The sequence below is a fragment of the Pristiophorus japonicus genome, chromosome 1 (assembly GCF_044704955.1).
Source record: "Pristiophorus japonicus isolate sPriJap1 chromosome 1, sPriJap1.hap1, whole genome shotgun sequence".
In the NCBI taxonomy this organism is placed as follows: Eukaryota; Metazoa; Chordata; class Chondrichthyes; family Pristiophoridae; genus Pristiophorus; species Pristiophorus japonicus.
Genome location: NC_091977.1, coordinates 198061744 through 198082358, shown reverse-complemented (window position 1 = coordinate 198082358; position 20615 = coordinate 198061744). Strand labels below are relative to the sequence as shown.

Here is a 20615-nt window from a genome sequence, read left to right as displayed (position 1 = left end):
TTAGCCAACTCTGCCCTCATCCCACTGTAGTCCCCTTTGTTTAAGCATAGTATGCTCGTTTGAGACACTACATCCTCACCCTCAATCTGTATTACAAATTCAGCCATACTATGATCACTCATTCCGAGAGGATCTTTTACTAGGAGATAGTTTATTATTCCTGTCTCATTACACAGGACCAGATCTAAGATAGCTTGCTCCCTTGTAGGTTCTGTAACATACTGTTCTGAGAAACAATCCCGTATGCATTCTATGAATTCCTCCTCCAGCTACCCTGTGCGATTTGAGTTGACCAATCGATATGTAGGTTAAAATCCCCCATGGTTACTGACGTTCCTTTTTCACATGCCTCCATTATTTCCTTGATTATTGCCCGCCCCACCGTGAAGTTATTATTTGGGGGCCTATAAACTACGCCCACCAGTGGCTTTTTCCCCTTACTATCTCTACTCTCCACCCACAATGATTCAACATTTTGTTCATTAGAGCCAATATCGTCTCTCACAACTGCCCTGATATCATCCTTTATTAACAGAGCTACCCCACCTCCTTTCCCTTCTTGTCTATCTTTCCGAATTGTCAGATACTCCTGTATGTTTTATTCCCAGTCTTGGCCACACTGCAACCACGTTTCTGTAATGGCCACCAAATCATACCCATTTGTAATGATTTGTGCCGTCAACTCATTTACTTTATTTCGAATGCTGCATGCGTTTAGGTAGTGTTTTAATACTAGTTTTTAATCCATGATTTTTAGTTTTGACCCTTCCTTCAGCCCTTTTACATTCAGTGGCCCTTTTTGTTTTTTGCCTTGGGTTTCTCTGTCCTCCACTTTTACTCATCTCCTTTCTGTCTTTTGCTTTTGTCTCCTTTTTGTTTCCCTCTGTCTCCCTGCATTGGTTCCCATCCCCCTGCCACATTAGTTTAACTCCTCCCCAACAGCACTAGCAAACACTCCCCCTAGGACATTGGTTCCGGTCCTGCCAAGGTGCAGACCGTCCGGTTTATACTGGTCCCACCTCCCCCAGAACCGGTTCCAATGCCCCAGGAATTTGAATCCCTCCCTGCTGCACCACTGCTCAAGCCACGTATTCATCTGAGCTATCCTGCCATTCCTCCTCTGACTAGCACGTGGCACTGGTAGCAATCCTGAGATTACTACTTTTGAGGTCCTACGTTTTAATTTAGCTCCTAGCTCCTTAAATTCGTCTCGTAGGACCTCATCCCTTTTTTTAAACCTATATCGTTGGTAGCAATGTGCACCACGACAACTGGCTGTTCACCCTCCCTTTTCAGAATGTTCTGCACCCACTCTGAGACATCCTTGACCCTTGCACCAGGGAGGCAACATACCATCCTGGAGTCTCGGTTGCGACCGCAGAAATGCCCATCTATTCCCCTTACAATCGAATCCCCTATCACTATTGCTCTCCCACTCTTTTTCCTGCCCTCCTGTGCAGCAGAGCCAGCCACGGTGCCATGAACTTGACTACTGCTGCCCTCCCCTGATGAGTCATCCCCCTCAACAGTACTCAAAACGGTGTATCTGTTTTGCAGGGGGATGACCACAGGGGACCCCTGCACTACCTTTCCTTGCACTGCTCTTCCTGCTGGTCTTCCATTCCCTAGCTGGCTGTGGACCCTTCATCTGCGGTATGACCAACTCACTAAACGTGCTATTCACGTCATTCTCTGCATCGTGGATGCTCCAGAGTGAATCCACCCTCAGCTCCAACTCCACAACGCGGTCTGTCAGGAGCTGGAGGCGGATACACTTCCCGCACACGTAGTCGTCAGGGACACTGGAGTCGTCCCCGAGTTCCCACATGGTACAGGAGGAGCATAACACGTGACCGAGCTCTCCTGCCATGACTTAACCCTTAGATAGGCAAGAACAATGCTAAAGTTTACTCACTGTTAAAGAGAAAAAAGAAAAACTACTCACCAATCACCAGCCAATCACTTACCCCCTTGGCTGTGAGGTCACCTTTCTGTTTCTTTCTACTACTTTTTTGCCTTCTCCCTGTAGCTGCACAAGTACGCCTTTTATAGGCCTCACCAACGCACCTCCTCGACACTGCTCCCGACTGCCGCCGACGCTGGGCCCCGGACTCCCTGCTGTGCCTTTTATAGGCCTTATATGGCTTACCCCTTATCCTTAGGCTGTGACCCCGGTTCTGGACTTCCCCAGGAACATTCTTCCTGCATCTAACCTGTCCAATCCCGTCAATTTTATATGCTTCGATGAGATCGTCTTTCATTCTTATAAATTCCAGTGAAAAAAGCCTAGTCGATCCAGTCTTTCTTCATGTCAGTCCTGCCATGCTCGGAATTAGTCTGGTGAACCTTCAGTGCACTCCCTCAACAAGAATGTCCTTCCTCAGATTAGACCACCAAAATTGCACACAATACTCAAGGTGTGGTCTCACCAAGGCCCTGTACAACTGCAGCATGACCTCCCTGCTCCTATACTCAAATCCTTGCTATGAAGGCCAACATGCCATTTGCTTTCTTTACTACCTGCTGTACCTGCATGCCTACTTTCAATGACTGATGTACCATGACACCCAGGTCTTGTTGCACCTCCCCTTTTACTAACATGTCACCATTCAGATAATAATCTGCCTTCTGTTTTTGCCACCAAAGTGGATAACCTCACTATTCACATTATATTGCATTTGTCGTGCATTTGCTGACTGACCTAACCTGTCCAAGTCACCCTGCAGCCTCTTAGCATCCTTCTCACAGCTCACACTGCCACCCAGTTTAGTGTCATCTGCAAACTTGGAGATAGTACATTCAATTCCTTCGTCTAAAATCATTAATATATATTGTAACTAGCTGGGGTCCCAGCACAATCTTGCAGTACCCCACTTGTCACAGCCTGCCATTCCTGAAAAGGACCAGTTTATTCCCACTCTGCTTCCTGTCTGCCAACCAGTTCTCTATCCACGTCAATATATTACCCCCAATCCCATGTGCCTTAATTTTGCACACTAACCTCTTGTGGGACCTTGTCAAAAGCCTTTTGAAAGTCCAAATACACCACATCCATTGGTTCTCCTTTATCCACTCTACTAGTTACATCCTCAAAATTCTCGAAGATTTGTCTAGATTCTAGAAGAGTAGGAATCGCAGGATAGCTCAGATGAATAAGTGGCGCAGAAGGGAGGGATTTAAATTCCTGAGACGTTGGAATCGGTTCTGGGGAGGTGGAACCAGTACAAACCCAAACGTCTGCACCTGGGCAGGACCGGAACCAATGTCCTTGGGGGGGTGTTTGCTAGTGCCGTTGGGGCGGTGTTAAACTAATATGGAAGGAGGATGGGAACCTATGCAGGGAGACAGAGGAAAGTAGATTGGGGGCAGAAGCAAAAGATAGAAAGAAGAAAAGTAAAAGTGGAGGGCGGAGAAACCCAAGGCAAAAAGCAAAAAGGGCTACATTACAGCGATATTCTAAAGGGGCAAAGGGTATTAAAAAGACAAGCCTGAAGGCTCTGTGCCTCAATGCGAGGAGTATTTGCAATAAGGTTGACGAATTAACGGCGCAGATAGCAGTTAACAGATTTGATGTAATTGGCATCACAGAGACATGGCTCCAGGGTGACCAAGGCTGGGAACTCAACATTTAGGAAGGATAGACAGAAAGGAAAAGGAGGTGGGGTGGTGTTGCTGGTTAAAAAGGAAATTAATGCAATAGTAAGGAAAGACATTAGTTTGGATGATGTGGAATCGGTACGGGTGGAACTACGGAATACCAAAGGGTAGAAAACACTAGTGGGAGTTGTGTACAGACCACCAAACAGTAGTAGTGAGGTTGGGGACAACATCAAACAAGAAATTAGGGATGCGTGCAATAAAAAGTACAGTAGTTATCATGGGCGACTTTAATCTACATATTGATTGGGCTAACCAAACTGGTAGCAATGCAGTGGAGGAGGATTTCCTAGAGTGTATTAAGGATGGTTTTCTAGAGCAATATGTCGAGGAGCCAACTAGAGGGCTGGCCATCCTAGACTGGGAGGTGTGTAATGAGAAAGGACTAATTAGCAATCTTGTTTAGAGAGGTCCCTTGGGGAAGAGTGACCATAATATGGTAGAATTCTTTATTAAGATGGAGAGTGACAGTTAATTCAGAGACTAGGGTCCTGAACTTAAGGAAAGGTAACTTTGATGGTATGAGATGTGAATTGGCTAGAATAGACTGGCAAATGATACTTAAACAGTTGACGGTGGATAGGCAATGGCAAACATTTAAAGATCACATGGATGAACTTCAGCAATTGTACATCCCTGTCTGGAGTAAAAAAACGGGGAAGGTGGCTCAACCGTGGCTAACAAGGGAAATTAAGGATAGTGTTAAATCCAAGGAAGAGGCATATAAATTGGCCAGAAAAAGCAGCAAACCTGAGGACTGGGAGAATTTTATAATACAAAAGAGGAGGACAAAGGGTTTAATTAGGAGGGGGAAAAGAGTGTATGAGGGGGAAGCTTATTGGGAACAAAAAGTGACTGCAAAACCTTCTATAGATATGTGAAGAGAAAAAGATTAGTGAAGACAAACGTAGGTCCCTTGCAGTCAGATTCAGGTGAATTTATAAATGGGGAACAAAGAAATGGCAGACCAGTTAAACAAATATTTTGGTTCGGTCTTCACGAAAAGACACAAATAACCTTCCGGAAATACTAAGGGATCGAGGGTCTAGTGAAAAAGGAGGAAGTGAAGGAAATCCTTATTAGGCAGGAAATTGATGGGATTGAAGGCCGATAAATCCCCGGGGCCTGATTGTAGGCATCCCAGAGTACTTAAGGAAGTAGCCCTAGAAATAGTGGATGCATTGGTGATCATTCTTCAACAGTCTATCGACTCTGGATCGGTTCCTATGGACTGGAGGGTAGCTAATGTAACACCACTTTTTAAGAAGGGAGGGAGAGAGAAGGCAGGTAATTATAGACTGGTTAGCCTGATATCAGTAGTTGGGGAAAATGTTGGAATCAATTATTAAAGATGAAGTAGCAGCACATTTGGAAAGCAGTGACGGGATTGGTCCAAGTCAGCATGGATTTATTAAAGGGAAATCATGCTCGACAAATCATCTAGAATTTTTTGAGGATGTAACTGATAGAGTGGACAAGGGAGAACCGATGGATGTGGTGTATTCGGACTTTCAAAAGGCTTTTGACAAGGTCCCACAAGAGATTGGTGTGCAAAATCAAAGCACATGGTATTGGGGGTAATGTACTGACGTGGATAGAGAACTGGTTGGCAGACAGGAAGCAGAGAGTCGGGATAAACAGGTCCTTTTCAGAATGGCAGGCAGTGACTAGTGGGGTGACGCAGGGCTCAGTGCTGGGACCCCAGCAATTTACATATACATTAATGATTTCGATGAGGGAATAGAGTGTAATATCTCCAAGTTTGCAGATGGCACTAAGCTGGGTGGCGGTGTGATCGGTGAGGATGCTGCTAAAAGGCTGCAGGGCGACTTGGACAGATTAGGTGAGTGGGCAAACACGTGGCAGATGTAGTATAATGTGGATAAATGTGAGGTTATCCACTTTGGTGGCAAAAACACGAAGGCAGATTATCATCTGAATGGCAGATTAGGAAAAGGGGAGGTACAACAAGACCTGGGTCATAGTACATCAGTCATTGAAAGTTGGCATGCAGGTACAGCAGGCAGTGAAGGCGGCAAATAGTATGTTGGCCTTCATAGCTAGGAGATTTGAGTACAGGAGCAGGGAGGTCTTACTGCAGGTGTACAGGGCCTTGGTGAGGCCTCACCTGGAATACTGCGTTCAGTTTTGGGCTCCTAATCTGAGGAAGGATGTTCTTGCTATTGAGGGAGTGCAGCGGTTCACCAGACTGATTCCCGGGATGGCAGGACTGACATATGGGAGACTGGATCGAGTGGGCCTGTATTCACTGGAGTTTAGAAGGACGAGGGGATCTCAGAAATATAAAATTCTGACGGGACTGGACAGGTTAGATGCAGGAAGAATGTTCCCGATGTTGGGGAAGTCCAGAACCAGTGGTCACAGTCTAAGGAGTAAGCCATTTAGGACTGAGATGAGGAGAAACTTCTTCACTCAGTTGTTAACCTGTGGAATTCCCTACCGCAGAGAGTTGTTGATGCCAGTTCAATGGATATATTCAAGAGGGAGTTATATATGACCCTTACGGCTGAAGGGATCAAGGGGTATGGAGAGAAAGCAGGAAAAGGGGTACTGAGGTGAATGATCAACCATGATCTTATTGAATGGCGATGCAGGCTCGAAGGGCCGAATGTCCTACTCCTGCACCTATTTATGTTTCTAAGCATCGATCTTGGCTGATGCAATCATGGATACTGGTCCACTTTCCGGTCCGCTCCCCATAACCCCTTATCGGTTAAGAAACTGTCTATCTCGGTCATAAATTTATTCAATGTCCCAGCTCTCAGGCAGGGAATTACAGATTTACAGCCCTCAGAAAATAAATTTCTCATCTCAGAATAAGGGGTTACCCATTTAAAACTGAGATTATGCCCCCTCGTTCTAGTTTCCCCATCAGTGGAAACATTCTCTCTGCATCCACCTTGTCAAGCCCCCTCAATCTTATACATTTCGTTAAGATCACCTCTCATTCTTCTGAATGCCAATGACTAGAGGCCCAACCTACTCAACCTTTCCTCATAAGTTAACCCCCTCATCTCCGGAATCAACGTAGTGAACCTTCTCTGAACTGCCTCCAAAGCAAGTATATCCTTTCATAAATATGGAAACTAAAACTGGATGCAGTATTCCAGGTGTGGTCTCACCAATACCCTGTATAACTGTAGCAAGACTTTATTGCAAAGGGGATGGAGTATAAAAGCGGGGATGGAGTATAAAAGCAGGGAAGGCCAAGATTCCATTGGTCTTCCTGATCACTTGCTATACCTGCATACTAACCTTGTGTGTTTCATGCACAAGTATCCCCAGGTCCTGCTGTACTGCAGCACTTTGCACTCTTTCGCCATTTAAACAACTTACTCTTTGATTTTTTTCTGCCAAAGTGCATAACCTCACTTTCCAACATCATATTCTATCTGCCAAATTTTGGCCCACTCACTTAGCCAATGTCCTTTTGCAGATTGTGTGTGTCCTCCTCACAGGTGGGAGGAAAAGCAATGTGTGAGGAGGACACAAAAAAAACTGCAAAAGGACATATAGGCTAAGTGAGTGGGCAAAAATTTGGCAGATAGAGTATAATGTTGGAAAGTGTGAGGTTGTGCACTTTGGCAGAGAAAAAAAAACGAAGAGGAAGTTATTATTTAAATGGAGAAAAATTGCATAGTGTTGCAGTACAGCAGACCTGGTGCATGAAACACAAAAGGTTAGTACGCAGGTACACGAAGTGATCAGCAAGGCCAATGGAATCTTGGCCTTTATTGCAAACGGGATGGAGTATAAAAGCAAGGAAGTCTTGCTACAGTTATACAGGGTATTGGTGAGGCCACACCTGGAATACTGCATACAGTTTTGGTTTCCATATTTAAGAAAGGTTATACATGCTTAGGAGGCAGTTCAGAGATGAGGGGGTTGACTTATGAGGAAAGGTTGAGTAGGTTGGGTCTCTACTCATTGGAATTAAGAATGAGGTGTGATCTTATCAAAACATATAAGATGGAGGGGGCTTGGCAAGGTGGATGCAGAGAGGATGTTTCCACTGATAGGGGGCATAATCTTAGAATAAGCGGCCACCCATTTAAAACTGAGATGAGGAAGAATTTCTTCAGAGGGTTGTAAATCTGTGGAATTCGTTGCCTCAGAGCTGTGGAAGCTGGGTCATTGAATAAACTTAAGACAGAAATAGACAGTTTCTTAACTGATAAGGGAATAAGGGGTTTTGGGGAGCAGGCAGGGATGTGGACCAGAGTCCATGATCAGATCAAATGGCAGAGCAGGCTCGAGGGGTCATATGGCATGTTCTTATGTTGGGTGTGTGTAAGGCTAGAGAGTTTAGGAAGAGGCAAGGCCATGAAGGAATTTAAAAACTAGGATGAGCATTATACATTTAAGATGTTGGGGACCCAGGATATAATGCAAGTCATCCAATGAACACACAGCGATGGCTCCCATGTTCACACAAATTCAAGGGACACGTCTTGAACACTTCATGCACACAACTTGTTTAACCATTATTACCAGATTTGGATAGACCACATCAAGTACCATTAGGCCTTGTTCTCCAGGCTGATACTGCAGTAACATGCAGCTTTGACAGATAATTTCTGGCTTTTCTCCACCACCACCAATTTGTGTCAATCCCTCTTTCCCCAATCCTACACCCTTTCAAAAGAAAAAGTGAAAGGAGTTCATGAACTTTCTCACTAAGTTGGAGACGATTTGCTCAGCTGTCTGTCACTCACTTTTGTCCACCAAGCCAAACCCCTACCCTAGCCCTGAACCCATGTTCTTCTCGTTTTCTCATACCGCCCCGCATGCTCCTCAAGCACACCTTGTCCACAAAACCCATCTCCTGCTCTCAGCCCCATTCCCACTAATCACTTGCCACCATCCATCCCTACCACAGTACTGAAACGGTTCTAATTAAAGTCACACATAACATCCTGTATGAAATATGACCACCACATTATACTAGCCCCTGACCTCAGCAGAATGTTCCTTCATGAAAGGCAGAAAGTAGTCTGCTGCGATTTTATGTACATAAGCTTTGCCCAGTTGATTTGTTCTATTAAATTCATGGTTTCCCCCAAGATTAAAAAACTGTTAATTTAGTTTCAAACACTCATTCTACAGAGAAGATAATAACAAATTTAGAAATTGTCAGGTCCACATTTGAACTGGGACATACCATGCTAGAAAATACCATATTACTCCTGAAAATGCCTCGCTATTGACAAAAAAGGGGAAGGAGGATCAGTCAGGTTTTTTTGGGGGAAGAGAAAAAGTATACTGCTGCAGTACACAATTCCAATTGTCAACTAATTTCCTACTTGCTTAAATGGTAATGTTAACACCAAGGCCAAATTATTCTGCTGACACTCCTTGGTAGTTATAAGACAGCAGATTTGCTCTATAGATAGGATTAGCAGCATTCAGTCCTCCAGAAACAGGCTCTTTCCCTCCATTTCTTATGAATGGAATGTCATTTTGGAGGAGCAGTATTCTGGCTTAGTAAATATATATTTAAAACAATGTATCCAGGTATAATTTGATTTAATCATGTCACCAGTAACAATGAAAGACTGCAAACATTAATAGTTTACCAACTGTAAAGTTTATGGTTTTCCAAGAAAACCTTCTTGACTTGCTTTGTAATTAAACCATGGCACACTACTTTTTTCCCCTCCCTTTCATAAAAAGTAAAATGCTATACCCAGAGCATCTGTACCAGATGAACAGATTTTGAAACGGTTCTGTCTGTACAATTTAGGTTATACTTCAGGACAGCTATCTTGCAATGAGCTTGATGATAAAGCATGCAAAACTAACTTCCTACAGAAAAGTGCAAGTTGTCATTCTTACCACAACCAGACAGAGATCCAGCATGGAATCTATCAATCATTTTATAATCTTGCAAACTACTGCTCTTGTGGTAGCCTTAACTGAACAAACAGCAGAAAGCTTGCTAGTACTGTACTATATTTTAACTGGTTAAAATTCAGGAGAACTGCTATGTACATCCGAGGGTCTCCAAGCCTTAACTCTTGCCAACCCATTCCTAAATTCTCTGGGCTTAGTACTTACACAAAATGTATGCACTCCACATCAGGTAAATTGACCCTTTATCCATGTGGATTTGGATACTTTTATGGCAATGGTTTTCTATGCATGTTAAGACAGCTACATGGACTTACATTTTTAAAAACTGATTTTACAATTAATACATTTCAAGAGAAACTATTGTTCATTAAAAAGTGAACACTTTTGATTAAAGAAAATGCAGGTTTCAACTTAACCACTGAACACCAAACTATTTCCATCTACATCATAGCTCAATCATAAATTCTTTCCCCAATAGCAAATGCCCAAGCATACCTTCCCAGCTCTTGATATCTAAAATTCAATAACTTACCAAAAGGGACATCTGTAGGAGCAGAAGCTCTGTACTATTGCACCATTTGTTGAATCACAAGTGTACATACACAACCCTACTGAAAACCCACACAACCCTTACTGAAACCCAAGTCTAGGTTAGATAGATACCAGTCTTGAGCACCAAACTGGTCAGTACAGAAACACTTCCCTCAAATGTTTACTAATCCATTTAAGTGCAGATTTCCATGAGCATGTAGCACAAAATGTAGTAAAGTTGGAAATCAAATTTTATGGTACATATTTATACACATTACTGAACTGGTGCTCAAGTCAGCTCTACCACACCACCACCTCTCTCGACCCCTCCACTGTCTCTAAATTGTCAGACTGTTTGTCCAATGTCGAGCAGAAATTTCCTCCCACTAAATATTGGGAAGACCGAAGCCATTGTCTTTGGTCTCTGCCATAAACTCCGCTCCCCAATCACAGACTCCATCCCTCTCCTTGGCATCTGTCCGAGGCTGAACCACTGTTCACAACCTTGGTGTCATATTTGACCCAGAGATAAGCTAGACCCCACATATCCGCATCACTAAGACCGCCTATTTCCATCGCTCAACTCTGCCCCTCCCTTAGCTCATCAGCTGCTAAAACCCTCATCCATGTCGCGTTACCTCTAGACTTGACTATTCCAACGCATTCCTGGCCGGCCGTAAACTTGGTGATCCAAAACCGTGCTGCCCGTGTCCTAAATTGCGCCAAGTCCTGTTCACCCATTACCCATGCTCACTGACCTACATTAAGCAATGCCTGTGCTTTAAAGTGCTCATCCTCATTTTCAAATCCTTCCATGACCATGCCGCCCCCCCCCCCACAACCCACTGCACTCCTCTAATTCTGGCCTCTTCAGTACCACTGATTTTAAATGCTCCACCATTGGTGGCCGTGTCTTCAGCTGCCAAGGTCCTAAGCTCTGGAATTTCCTCTCCTTCAAGCCCACCTCTGACCAAGCTTTTGGTCATATGCCCCAATATTCCTTGTGTGGCTCAGTTTCATCTTTTGTTTTGTAGTGCTCCTATATACCGCAGGGAGTTGATGACAGTTCATTGGATATATTCAGGAGGGTGTTAGATATGGCCCTTACGGCTAAAGGGATCAAGGGGTATGGAGAAAAAGCAGGAAAGGGGTACTGAGGTGAATGATCAGCCATGATCTTATTGAATGGTGGTGCAGGTTCGAAGGGCCGAATGGCTTACTCCTGCATCTATTTTCTATGTTTCTATGCTTTAAATACAAAGACACCAATAAATAAAAGTTGCTGTTGTATCCAGAAAGTCATGTTTATGTAGTCATATGGTACTGTCTTTACTAACCTGTGCACTCAGCTCAGGAAAGGTGATACTTTGATAAGGGAATGATGGGTCATCCACAATATGCCAATGAAAAACATTAAACTTATTGAATGACATGGCATCCTGAAACAGAACAAAAATATGTTAAAACTAGGAGACATAGCTTCCAGAATGACCTACAAAGTTAACTTTTATCCACCTTATGGATTATTATAACTAAAAAAGATACTGACAGCATTAGAGCAGAAGGCTATAAATAAGCCATAAGCTGTAATAGTGATGAATAAGAGTGCAATTCTTTCCTCACTTTTGAGCACGTTGACACAATAGCTATCATTTAACCCCTCTCAGGTGGGCATAAAAGATCTCATCGCTCTATTTCGGAGAAGAGCAGGGGAGTTATCCCAAGTGTCCTGACCAATATTTATCCCTCAAACATAGAGATTATCTTGTCATCATCACATTGCTGTTTGTGGGAGTTTGCTGTCGCATTTCCCGCATTACAGCAGTGACTACACTCCAAAAGTATTTAATTGACAAAAGCGCTTTGAGACATCTGGTGGTTGTGAAAGGCACTATATAAATGCAAATCTTTCTTTCTATATATGCAAAATGCTTCCTGGAAGAATTTAACACTAGCCCTTTAGACAGTTCTTATAACTAAGGTACCATGAAGTACATTGCAATTCCAAGGTTTGTTAAAAAACCTTCAGACTTTCAACAGATCAGAAATTGGAGCTAAGTAAGCCCCTTCCATTAACCCATCTTTTTAAAGAGGTTGGCAGACGTGATGCATATTTTTCACATTCTGGTTCTTTTCCCTTCAGCTTCAATCCACATTTCCCAGTTCCTAAACAATGAATTATAAACAACTGGAAGGAGTTTAGCAACACATTTGCCACTTACCAAGGTTTCAAGGATTACTTTAACAGGTAAATAATGCCGAGATGTATCAAGCAAAACTCCTCTGTGAGCAAATCTTGGAGAATCCACGATTTCAGTTTTATTAACAAGATGCTGAAAGTGCAGAATATATTTTGAATAAGTCTATCAATTGGTACACATTTTTCACCTGTGAAGAAGCCCTGAACTCCAAGATTTAAAACCTTCATAATATTTGCCCAGTCACTAAATACTGGTTCCTTCACACAAGACCTGCAACCCTGTTCACACTCATCAATTTATGGGTACTGTTCATAATTTGAAGGTCTCCGGGGTGGGGGTGGAGAAGAGAAAGAAACTAAAGGAGTTCACCTGTCACTATATGCAAAAGTAGCAGACAAATCTCAGGGCATGTATTCTATATACTGTTATAAATGGGGATGAAAAGGATGTGAGCAAATCAGGAATATAGCCAAGTGAGGAGGATGGTGCAAAGAAATTTAAATAGTAAAGCATGTGAAAATTAATAGTGCAAAGACCCCAAAGTGAGGCAGACTCAGCCACATTATACCAAGAGCAAGAAACTATTTCATAAGCTTGTACTTCATCTTCCCATCTAATGACTGCTTTGCAAGCTACTCAAGTGTCCTTTGTATTTTGGTTATGCTCCGAATAGTTCATTGTGCAGGACTTGTATGATCTTATGCCAGATGTGTAGCATAAGAGTAGCTTTAAGAAAAAAGTGGGAATAGAAGGCCTGCCGCAACAGCTTTAAAGCAAGGCACCTAGTTGCAGAATGCACTTCAGCAAATGAGTGCTAAGACTTTTTTCCTGGTCTAACATGTCCAATAATACATCATCTCCAGGACATGGATATAATTTTGGGAAAGGATGCAATGTTAGTGTTCATGGCTATTCACCCTTACTTGTCCTCATTTCCTCATTTCTCTCTCACTACACTATTTTCTACCATCAGAAAACCCCATGCATAACATGTGGCAGTTTTTTTTAAAGCTATTATTTCCCCATTTAAATGTAGTGATCTATAAACCCAGACACCTAATTCAAACATGCAAAAAGACAAAGATGGATAAGTCATCCCCGATAATGATAACCCACACGTCAGCAACTTCCATCAGCAAGTTCTTTTTAGAAAAAAAAAGTAGAGAATTAAGCATAGGATGTACCCTTTTGTCAAAGAAACAAAGACATACATCCAATTCCCCAGTTGGTACACAAATGCATTACATTCAGCAATGCATTCATAGCACAAGGGGGTGCTAGATTACTCTAAACTTCCATTCACTTAGTTAGATAAACTTTTTAAATAAGGCTTATGCGTGAAGAATTCTAAAAGTCACAGCACAATGTGTGCCAGACCACAAGTGAAAAACAGTCAGAAAAGAGAGCAATGGAAAAACTATGTTTCTAAAAATTTCATAAAACAGTTACTGAAAATAGCTTACAGTATTATATTCATCTTCATAGACCAATTGGCTGAAGGTCTCCAGTCCTGAAACAAAGTTGAATTGTTTTTTTTTTAAAAGTGGTAAATATTTATGCAAAAAAAGTTAATTAACTAACAGTTTAGCTGGCCCATAAAAAGTCTAACCCCAACAGGTGTTTTGTAATTTCCCCCCACATTGAACAGTTTAATATACTGGACTAGTTCGGAGTTGATAGAATTACTAAGTTGTTACCCAGACAATTTTTCAAATCTCGCCTACTTAACCACCCCCAAACATTTGTAACATTGCTCTACATCATGAATAAACATACCATTTAAAATAAACATTTTGAAACTTCTGTCACAATTCAGGTGCTATACATGCACTTTTTAAATATTAAAAAAAGCAAGTCAATCATTTCCAAAAGGACAGGTTTCCCCAGCGGTAAATAGCTTTGAATTGAGCTCAGGAATCAGTGACTTAATATGTGCAATACCACAGTACAATTAGTATACATTACATAATTATACTATGATTCTCCCCAATAAGTCTCAATAACCCAGTGTGCTTTCTGTTCAGCATCTCAATACCACTGGTCTTTCCTGTTTGATACAAATGTCAGTCTTCAAAAGATATGCTGCTAGTATTCCCTGGTGACAGCAAATATCCAATAAGGAAATTTTACTTAAATTTAGAAGCACGTTATCTTATTTCTCCTACCCAGTTTTCAAGAACCAAATACAATTCACACCCAGAGCAATGTAAAATAGAGTACATTTCAAACAAACTTGTGCAATATAGACAAAGTAGCTAGTGCAGCAAGATAAAAGTTTTGCAGCAATCTTAACGCTTACCTCGCAGTGCACCCCACACATTTTCCGATTTCAGAATAGCTACAGGCTGAGCAACACTGATTTCATCTGAGAAATAAAAATAAAAGTAGACCAAAAAAAGTGTCAATCTTCATTCACAGATTCAGAACAAAGATAGCAGAGGTCACCACTTGATTACATGGTGCATTAATTGCAATGCAAAAGAAATAACTTGCATTATATGGCAAATTAATGTACTCGGGTGACTAAAATGCTTAAAGCCAATTCATTACTTTTGATCAGCAAATTGAGCAGCCTTTTGTCCCACAGGACAAAGAAATGACTAGATTATATTTTTCTTCAAGAAAGTAAAGGTCAGTCAGAATACAGGGAGAACTCTTCTGAATAATGCCATAGATTATTCCAGAATGGGCCTGAGCTAAACATCGCATTCAAAAGTTGGCACTTCCAACGCAACATACCTTTAGTACCAGCGAAGCCAGGTAGCCAGTCTAGGTCTTGAGCTCAATTTGCCCATGCCAAGGTAGTAACAAGCTGAACATCAAGGACCTTCAATTAGATTCCCAGCCAAATCATTGGGTCAGAATTTGCGACGTGTAGTCATCATAGGCAGTCCCTCGAAACGAGGATGACTTGCTTCCACACCAAAAAAAATGGATGAGTTCACAGATGTTTCAAATGAAGAACCCGAACTACATCCTCAAGGGTGGAAGATGCCTGTGCGTGGATTTTTTTTTAAAAAAACGTGTGGTGGCCGTTGCACACCAGCCACCACACGAGCTTGACAGAGCTAGGTCTTGGTCCAGAGGCAAGGATTACCCAAGACAACTGGAAACCTGCTCTGCTGCACAGACCTAGTGCACATACATATCGCAGTGTGGGCTGGCCCGTGCTGCCCTTGGGCCCCGAGCTCATGCCTCCCCTGGGCCCTGATCACATCCCTCCACTAACATCATTCACCATTATTACCCCTTTGAAACTGACCGTAACTTCAAAATGTAGCACATGCGCATCTAACTGTGGAAATCCTTTAGTTGCTCAGTCATTCACTGCTCAAGACACGGTTAAATGTCAATATTCAAAAGGTGTTAAGAGTTGCACCACTCCGCTGTTAGCTTTGCAAAAACAATTTTGCTGTCCACCTCACCGTTGAAAAGCATTCAATGTTGCTGTATTGGTACAGTACATAAACTAAACTTACCACAGAAAGCCAAGTTTCGTTATTTCCATCGCAAATACCCTTTTAACAAAATTGTTAATTACTCCCGATCAACTTCTGGCACTGAAAATGAACTATTACATGTGGAGTCTCACACCTTCAGATATTAATTGTTAGAGATTTTTACGAGTCAAAGAAATGTTTAACTTTTATGCTCACTCTCTGTACATGATTTAACACTGAATTCACCCACTCTAATTTATACTTCCTTCTCAGTCCTTGTGCTGTTAATTTCACAATCCTTCAATTTGATTGCTTGAGATACACATTTGCCCTGTTCACAGGTTCCAGATGACCGGTTTCCTCTCACTGCAAAGTTATCAGTTCGCACTTTCAAGAACTTAATGTGCAAAATTCTGACGGTGCAGGGGACAAATTTAACAGCAGATATCCTGCTTCAGCAAAATCTGGCATATTATCACATTGCTGTGCGCAGATTAGCTCCTGCATTTCTGACATTACAACAGGGCTTCAGAGAGTATTGTATTGGCTGTAAAGTAATTTGGGACGTCAGTTGTTGAAAGGTGTTATATAAATGCAACTCTATTTTCTATAAGCCCAGTGACTCCAACAGCTACCTTGACTACACTTTCTTTCACCCTGCTTCCTGCAAGGACTATTCTGTTGTCCCAGTTTCTCCGTCTCGTGTTTGGACGATGCCACCTTCCACACCAGTGCTTCCGATAGGTCTTTTTTCCTCAACTGACGATTCCCCTCCACCGTGGGTGACAGGGCCCACAACAGTGTCTGTTCCATTTCCTGCACTTCTGCCCTCACCCCTTCCTCCCAGAACCACAATAGGGTGTCCCTTTTCCTCACCTATCTCCACATTCAAGACTCCACCATTTCCAGCACCTCCAGTGCAATCCCACCACAACACCTCGTCCCCTCCCCTTTCAGCATTTCAAAGGGCCAGTTCCCTCCACATCAATCAGGCCCACTCAATCACCCCCAACGTCCCCTCCCATGGCACCTTCCTGTGCAAGCACAGAAGATGCACACCTGCCCTTTTACTTCCTCCCTTCCCACCATCCAAGGTTCCAAATGCTCCTTCCAGATGAAAAGGTGATGTACTTTCAATTTAATATACTGTAATCACTGCTCATCACAAAGGGTACGGCCTCCTTCTAGCCTCTCCCCCACCCCCACCCTCCCATCCCATCCCGCAGCCACACACACACACCCCCCACACACACCCCCACCACACACACACACACCCCCACCCCACACACACCCACCCACCCCCACCCCACACACCCCCACCCCACACACACACACACACACACCCCACATGATTGATTACTTAGGTCTTGGTGCTTTAGGTGCAGGGTTCCTTCTATTTTTTTATTAATTAGTTGCTTATTACTTTTTGTGCTTAGTTTAGTGCTTGCTGCTTTAAATGTACTGCTTTGTTTAGTGCTTAAAATGTACTTTGCTTCTTTAATGTTGTGAAGGTGTTTATGGAAAATCCTCTAATTTCCCTTAACGCCCCCCCCCCCCAACCAACCACCTCTGTTGTGATGTTGATGTGTCCTTTGTGTTTAATGCTTCCCACCAGCCGTCTCTGGCTGTGCCTACACTAAACTTAACTCTGGGTAAGGTTTTTCAGAACTTACAAAAGTGGACACTTACTCTATCCTAAGTTAGTTTGTAGTAAGTTTTCACTGCCAAAACTTGCAAAACAGGCCCGAGTGGCTGGACACATCCCCTTTTGAAAAAAAAGTACCTTACCTAAAGCCAACCTAAACTAACTCACTAGAACTGGAGCAAATTAATATCCGAGAATTGCAATTTCTAACATACTCCAAACTAAAATAGTTGCTCCAAAAAACTAGGAGCAACTCCACCCGAAACTTGGGCCCTAAAACCACCCTGCCCTGAGCTGTTTGGCCCCAAGCTCAAACTCCCTCCCTAAACTTTTCTTTCCTCCTTTAAGACATTCCTTAAAACCTAGCTCTTTAACCAAGCTAGGTGATCATCAGCCTTAATTTCTTCTTGTGCCTCAGTGTCAATTGTATGTTTTATCTTGGAACACCGCTGTGAAGCGCCTTGGGATGTTTTACGTTAAAATGAGCTGTATAAAAAAAAAAGTGTTATTTCAGATTCCCAGAACCTGCAGTATTTCGCTTTTGTTTTTTATTTTATTTCTTTATTGAGCTTGGAGGCTGCATTTATACATGGAATCGGTAGACATAAAGAGAGTTTGCGAGGAGCCCGGCGCTCTGCACGGGACCGAACACTACTCACAGGCCTCGCTGGAAGTGCTGCGCGGGTGCTGGGTACACTCGGGGTCACTGGCAGTAAGCGTGACCTGCAGCTCACGCAGCTCCTCGGCGCTGCTGCCACTCGTCTCGCTCGTCGCCGGCGCCCACCCTTCGGACCTGGCCGAGACGCTGAAGATGTAGGCGAAGTACCTGCGGAAGGCGTTGTCCAGGATGGAGCAGCCGACCGAGGCGGTGGAGTGCGGCGAGTGAACGATCTGGAAGGTGACCTCACTCAGCCGGTAAAGCTCGGGGGAGGTGTTCACGCTCTGGGGCAAGGGCCAGAGGGAACCGTATTCCGACGGGAGTTCCGACTCGTCCGCGAGGTTAGCGGAGCCGAGACGTAGCAGCAGGGCCGTCACCACTACAAACGCGCTTGGCACCATCTTGGGCGGCAGTGAGTGGCACTGCTCACGGGCCAACTTTAAACAAGTCGCGCGGGGGTCATGTGAGCGCCGCTCATGTGACGGACGCGCGTTTCAAAACAGCTTCAACGGTCGGAAGGTGCGGCGGCCCTGCCGCTAGGTCCTAGCGCCTGCAGGTTTCATTGCACCTATTGGGTTGACACTGAGCTGCCATTAGCCTTGAAATGCCGACCTCCGCAGGGCCATACGGAGTATGTACAGGACCGCGAAGGCATCGCAAAAGCCGATCTCCAGCCTCCAGCAACAGTGATGTCATCAAAGTGGCTAAGAAGCTAATTACATTGAGGAATTCTCACACACCGCAAACCAGGAAGTAAAAAGCACTGACTGTGCATCATTTTACAGAGAACGAAATAAAAATTGGGAAATACACATGGGATTAAGGTAGAAGCTGAAATATCAAACAAACTTGTTTTTAAAAGAAATATTACAAGAAAAGCAAGGAATTATCATAATGGAAACATTTCACATTTCACAAATATAAAATTAGTTTTTGGGTCATCAGTAATTTACAACTCAGTACGCCATCAAAAACCGAGTTACACCTCATTCAACAAGGCTGAACATTTTTTTAACAGCGATATTCCAGCCTAAAAGCTGAAGTTCTCATCAGTTCCGTGATTTCAATTGATTGCCGGTTGTTTGGAGTTCAACCGGAAGCCTGTGGAGGAGCAAGGAGTGACTGACAGCAACTTCTGGATTTCTGCATTTAACTGTACATGTGCATATTTCAGAAGTTGCTGTCAGATTCACAGTTGTAATGACGGCCAACACTGACAGTTTCACCATCATTACAACTACAAATTCCATTCAATAATTGTTAGTGAGCATCCAGGATGCAACCTGCACCCTGTGCAGAAGGCCTCAAATTTACCGGCGGACACTGCATGCTCCCTCTCCAGGGACACCCAGGCACGGACAATGCCATGGAAGAGAGGCAGGCATCCGATTGACCCCCCCCCCCCCACTTGGGTCCCATCCATCCTGAACCCATACATTGCGATTTTATCTAGTGCCCATATAGGCCTGGATGGGATGGGGGTTAATGATGGATTAACACTGCTCGATAGATTTAGAGGGAGTGAGATCTATCTCTTTTTAAAAATAAATCTCACCCTGAACTGATCTCCAAAATCAACAAATATGTTACAGTACACAAATAAGGCCTTCAGTCCGCTAGGTCTGCTGGTATTTTTCTCCGGGAGTTACTTTCTTGCTTAGTCCCTATACCTTTTATCTGTTTTCATACATGTATCTTTTTTCAAGCAACTATCTAATTCTCTTTTAAAAGAGAGTTTATGGCCTCCGCTTCAACAGCGGTTTATGGCAGAGAATTCTACATTCTATTCATCCTCCACAAACTATGGCACTATTCAGTTCATTGTGCTAGTGCTTGTTCTTCAATTGGAGTCATATACACTAATCCCATTCTGTGTCCTGTTCCAGTATATATTTATATTCCTTTTAAAATACTTAACCAATTTCCTCAATATAGAAGTCATAAAGCATTCCATGTTCTAATAGGCCTGTAAAACAATTCTAATTTCCACCTTGTTTCTTTGAGTTTATACCCAAGTTGTCAATTTTACACCAACTTCTGAGAACAAATGAAAAATGACTGACAGGAAAAGACCCCTTGACCAACCAGCCTGTCCCACACAAATATGATGTCTTGTGTATCACAATAGATATAATCCCACCACATCGATATGCAATATAATATCCTGGGAGAGGCGGAAACCAAATAAAACCCCAGGCCAATTAGAGAAAAAATCTGGAAAATTCACTCCAACCCCCTTAGGCATCAAAACTAGTCCAGGAGACCACTGTGGTCCTGATTAATGTTATTATGGTATCTACCTCTTGTACGAGATGATCTACACCCCAGCCAGAAACAATTCCACCTTTCGCTTGAAGAAACGCAACATATCAGCGTTCACATCATAAGCCAGCAGCCTATTCCATAGGCAAAAGAAGCACCTTCTCTGGGAAAAGAACCATCTTCTGATATCTAACCTAGTTCTGCCTTTACATTACTTGAGATTGTGACTTCTGGTTCTCCCTAACTTATTTAGTTGAAACAAACTGCCTACACAAACACAATCAAGTCTCTTCATCATCTTATAAATCTCGCTCAAATCACCACTAAGTCTACATTCTCTAAAGTGT

The 20615-nt window shown here is 43.1% G+C and overlaps 1 protein-coding gene across 2 annotated transcripts in view; it reads right to left on the bottom strand.

Moving 5' to 3' along the window:
• Positions 1-18574, bottom strand: part of hexb (hexosaminidase B (beta polypeptide)) — an 87064-nt gene extending 68490 nt beyond the window's left edge. The window contains exons 1-5 of one of the 2 annotated variants that reach the window (XM_070885945.1): positions 18008-18574; positions 14563-14628; positions 13727-13773; positions 12285-12395; positions 11400-11501 (exon numbers count right to left, since the gene is read on the bottom strand). In XM_070885945.1, coding sequence (XP_070742046.1) covers positions 11400-11501; positions 12285-12395; positions 13727-13773; positions 14563-14628; positions 18008-18407 — 726 coding nt within the window. In that variant the 5' untranslated portion in view covers positions 18408-18574. The remainder of the gene's footprint in view (positions 1-11399; positions 11502-12284; positions 12396-13726; positions 13774-14562; positions 14629-18007) is intronic. The other variant, XM_070885946.1, reaches the window with a different exon arrangement.
• Between the last annotated feature and the right edge of the window lie 2041 nt (positions 18575-20615).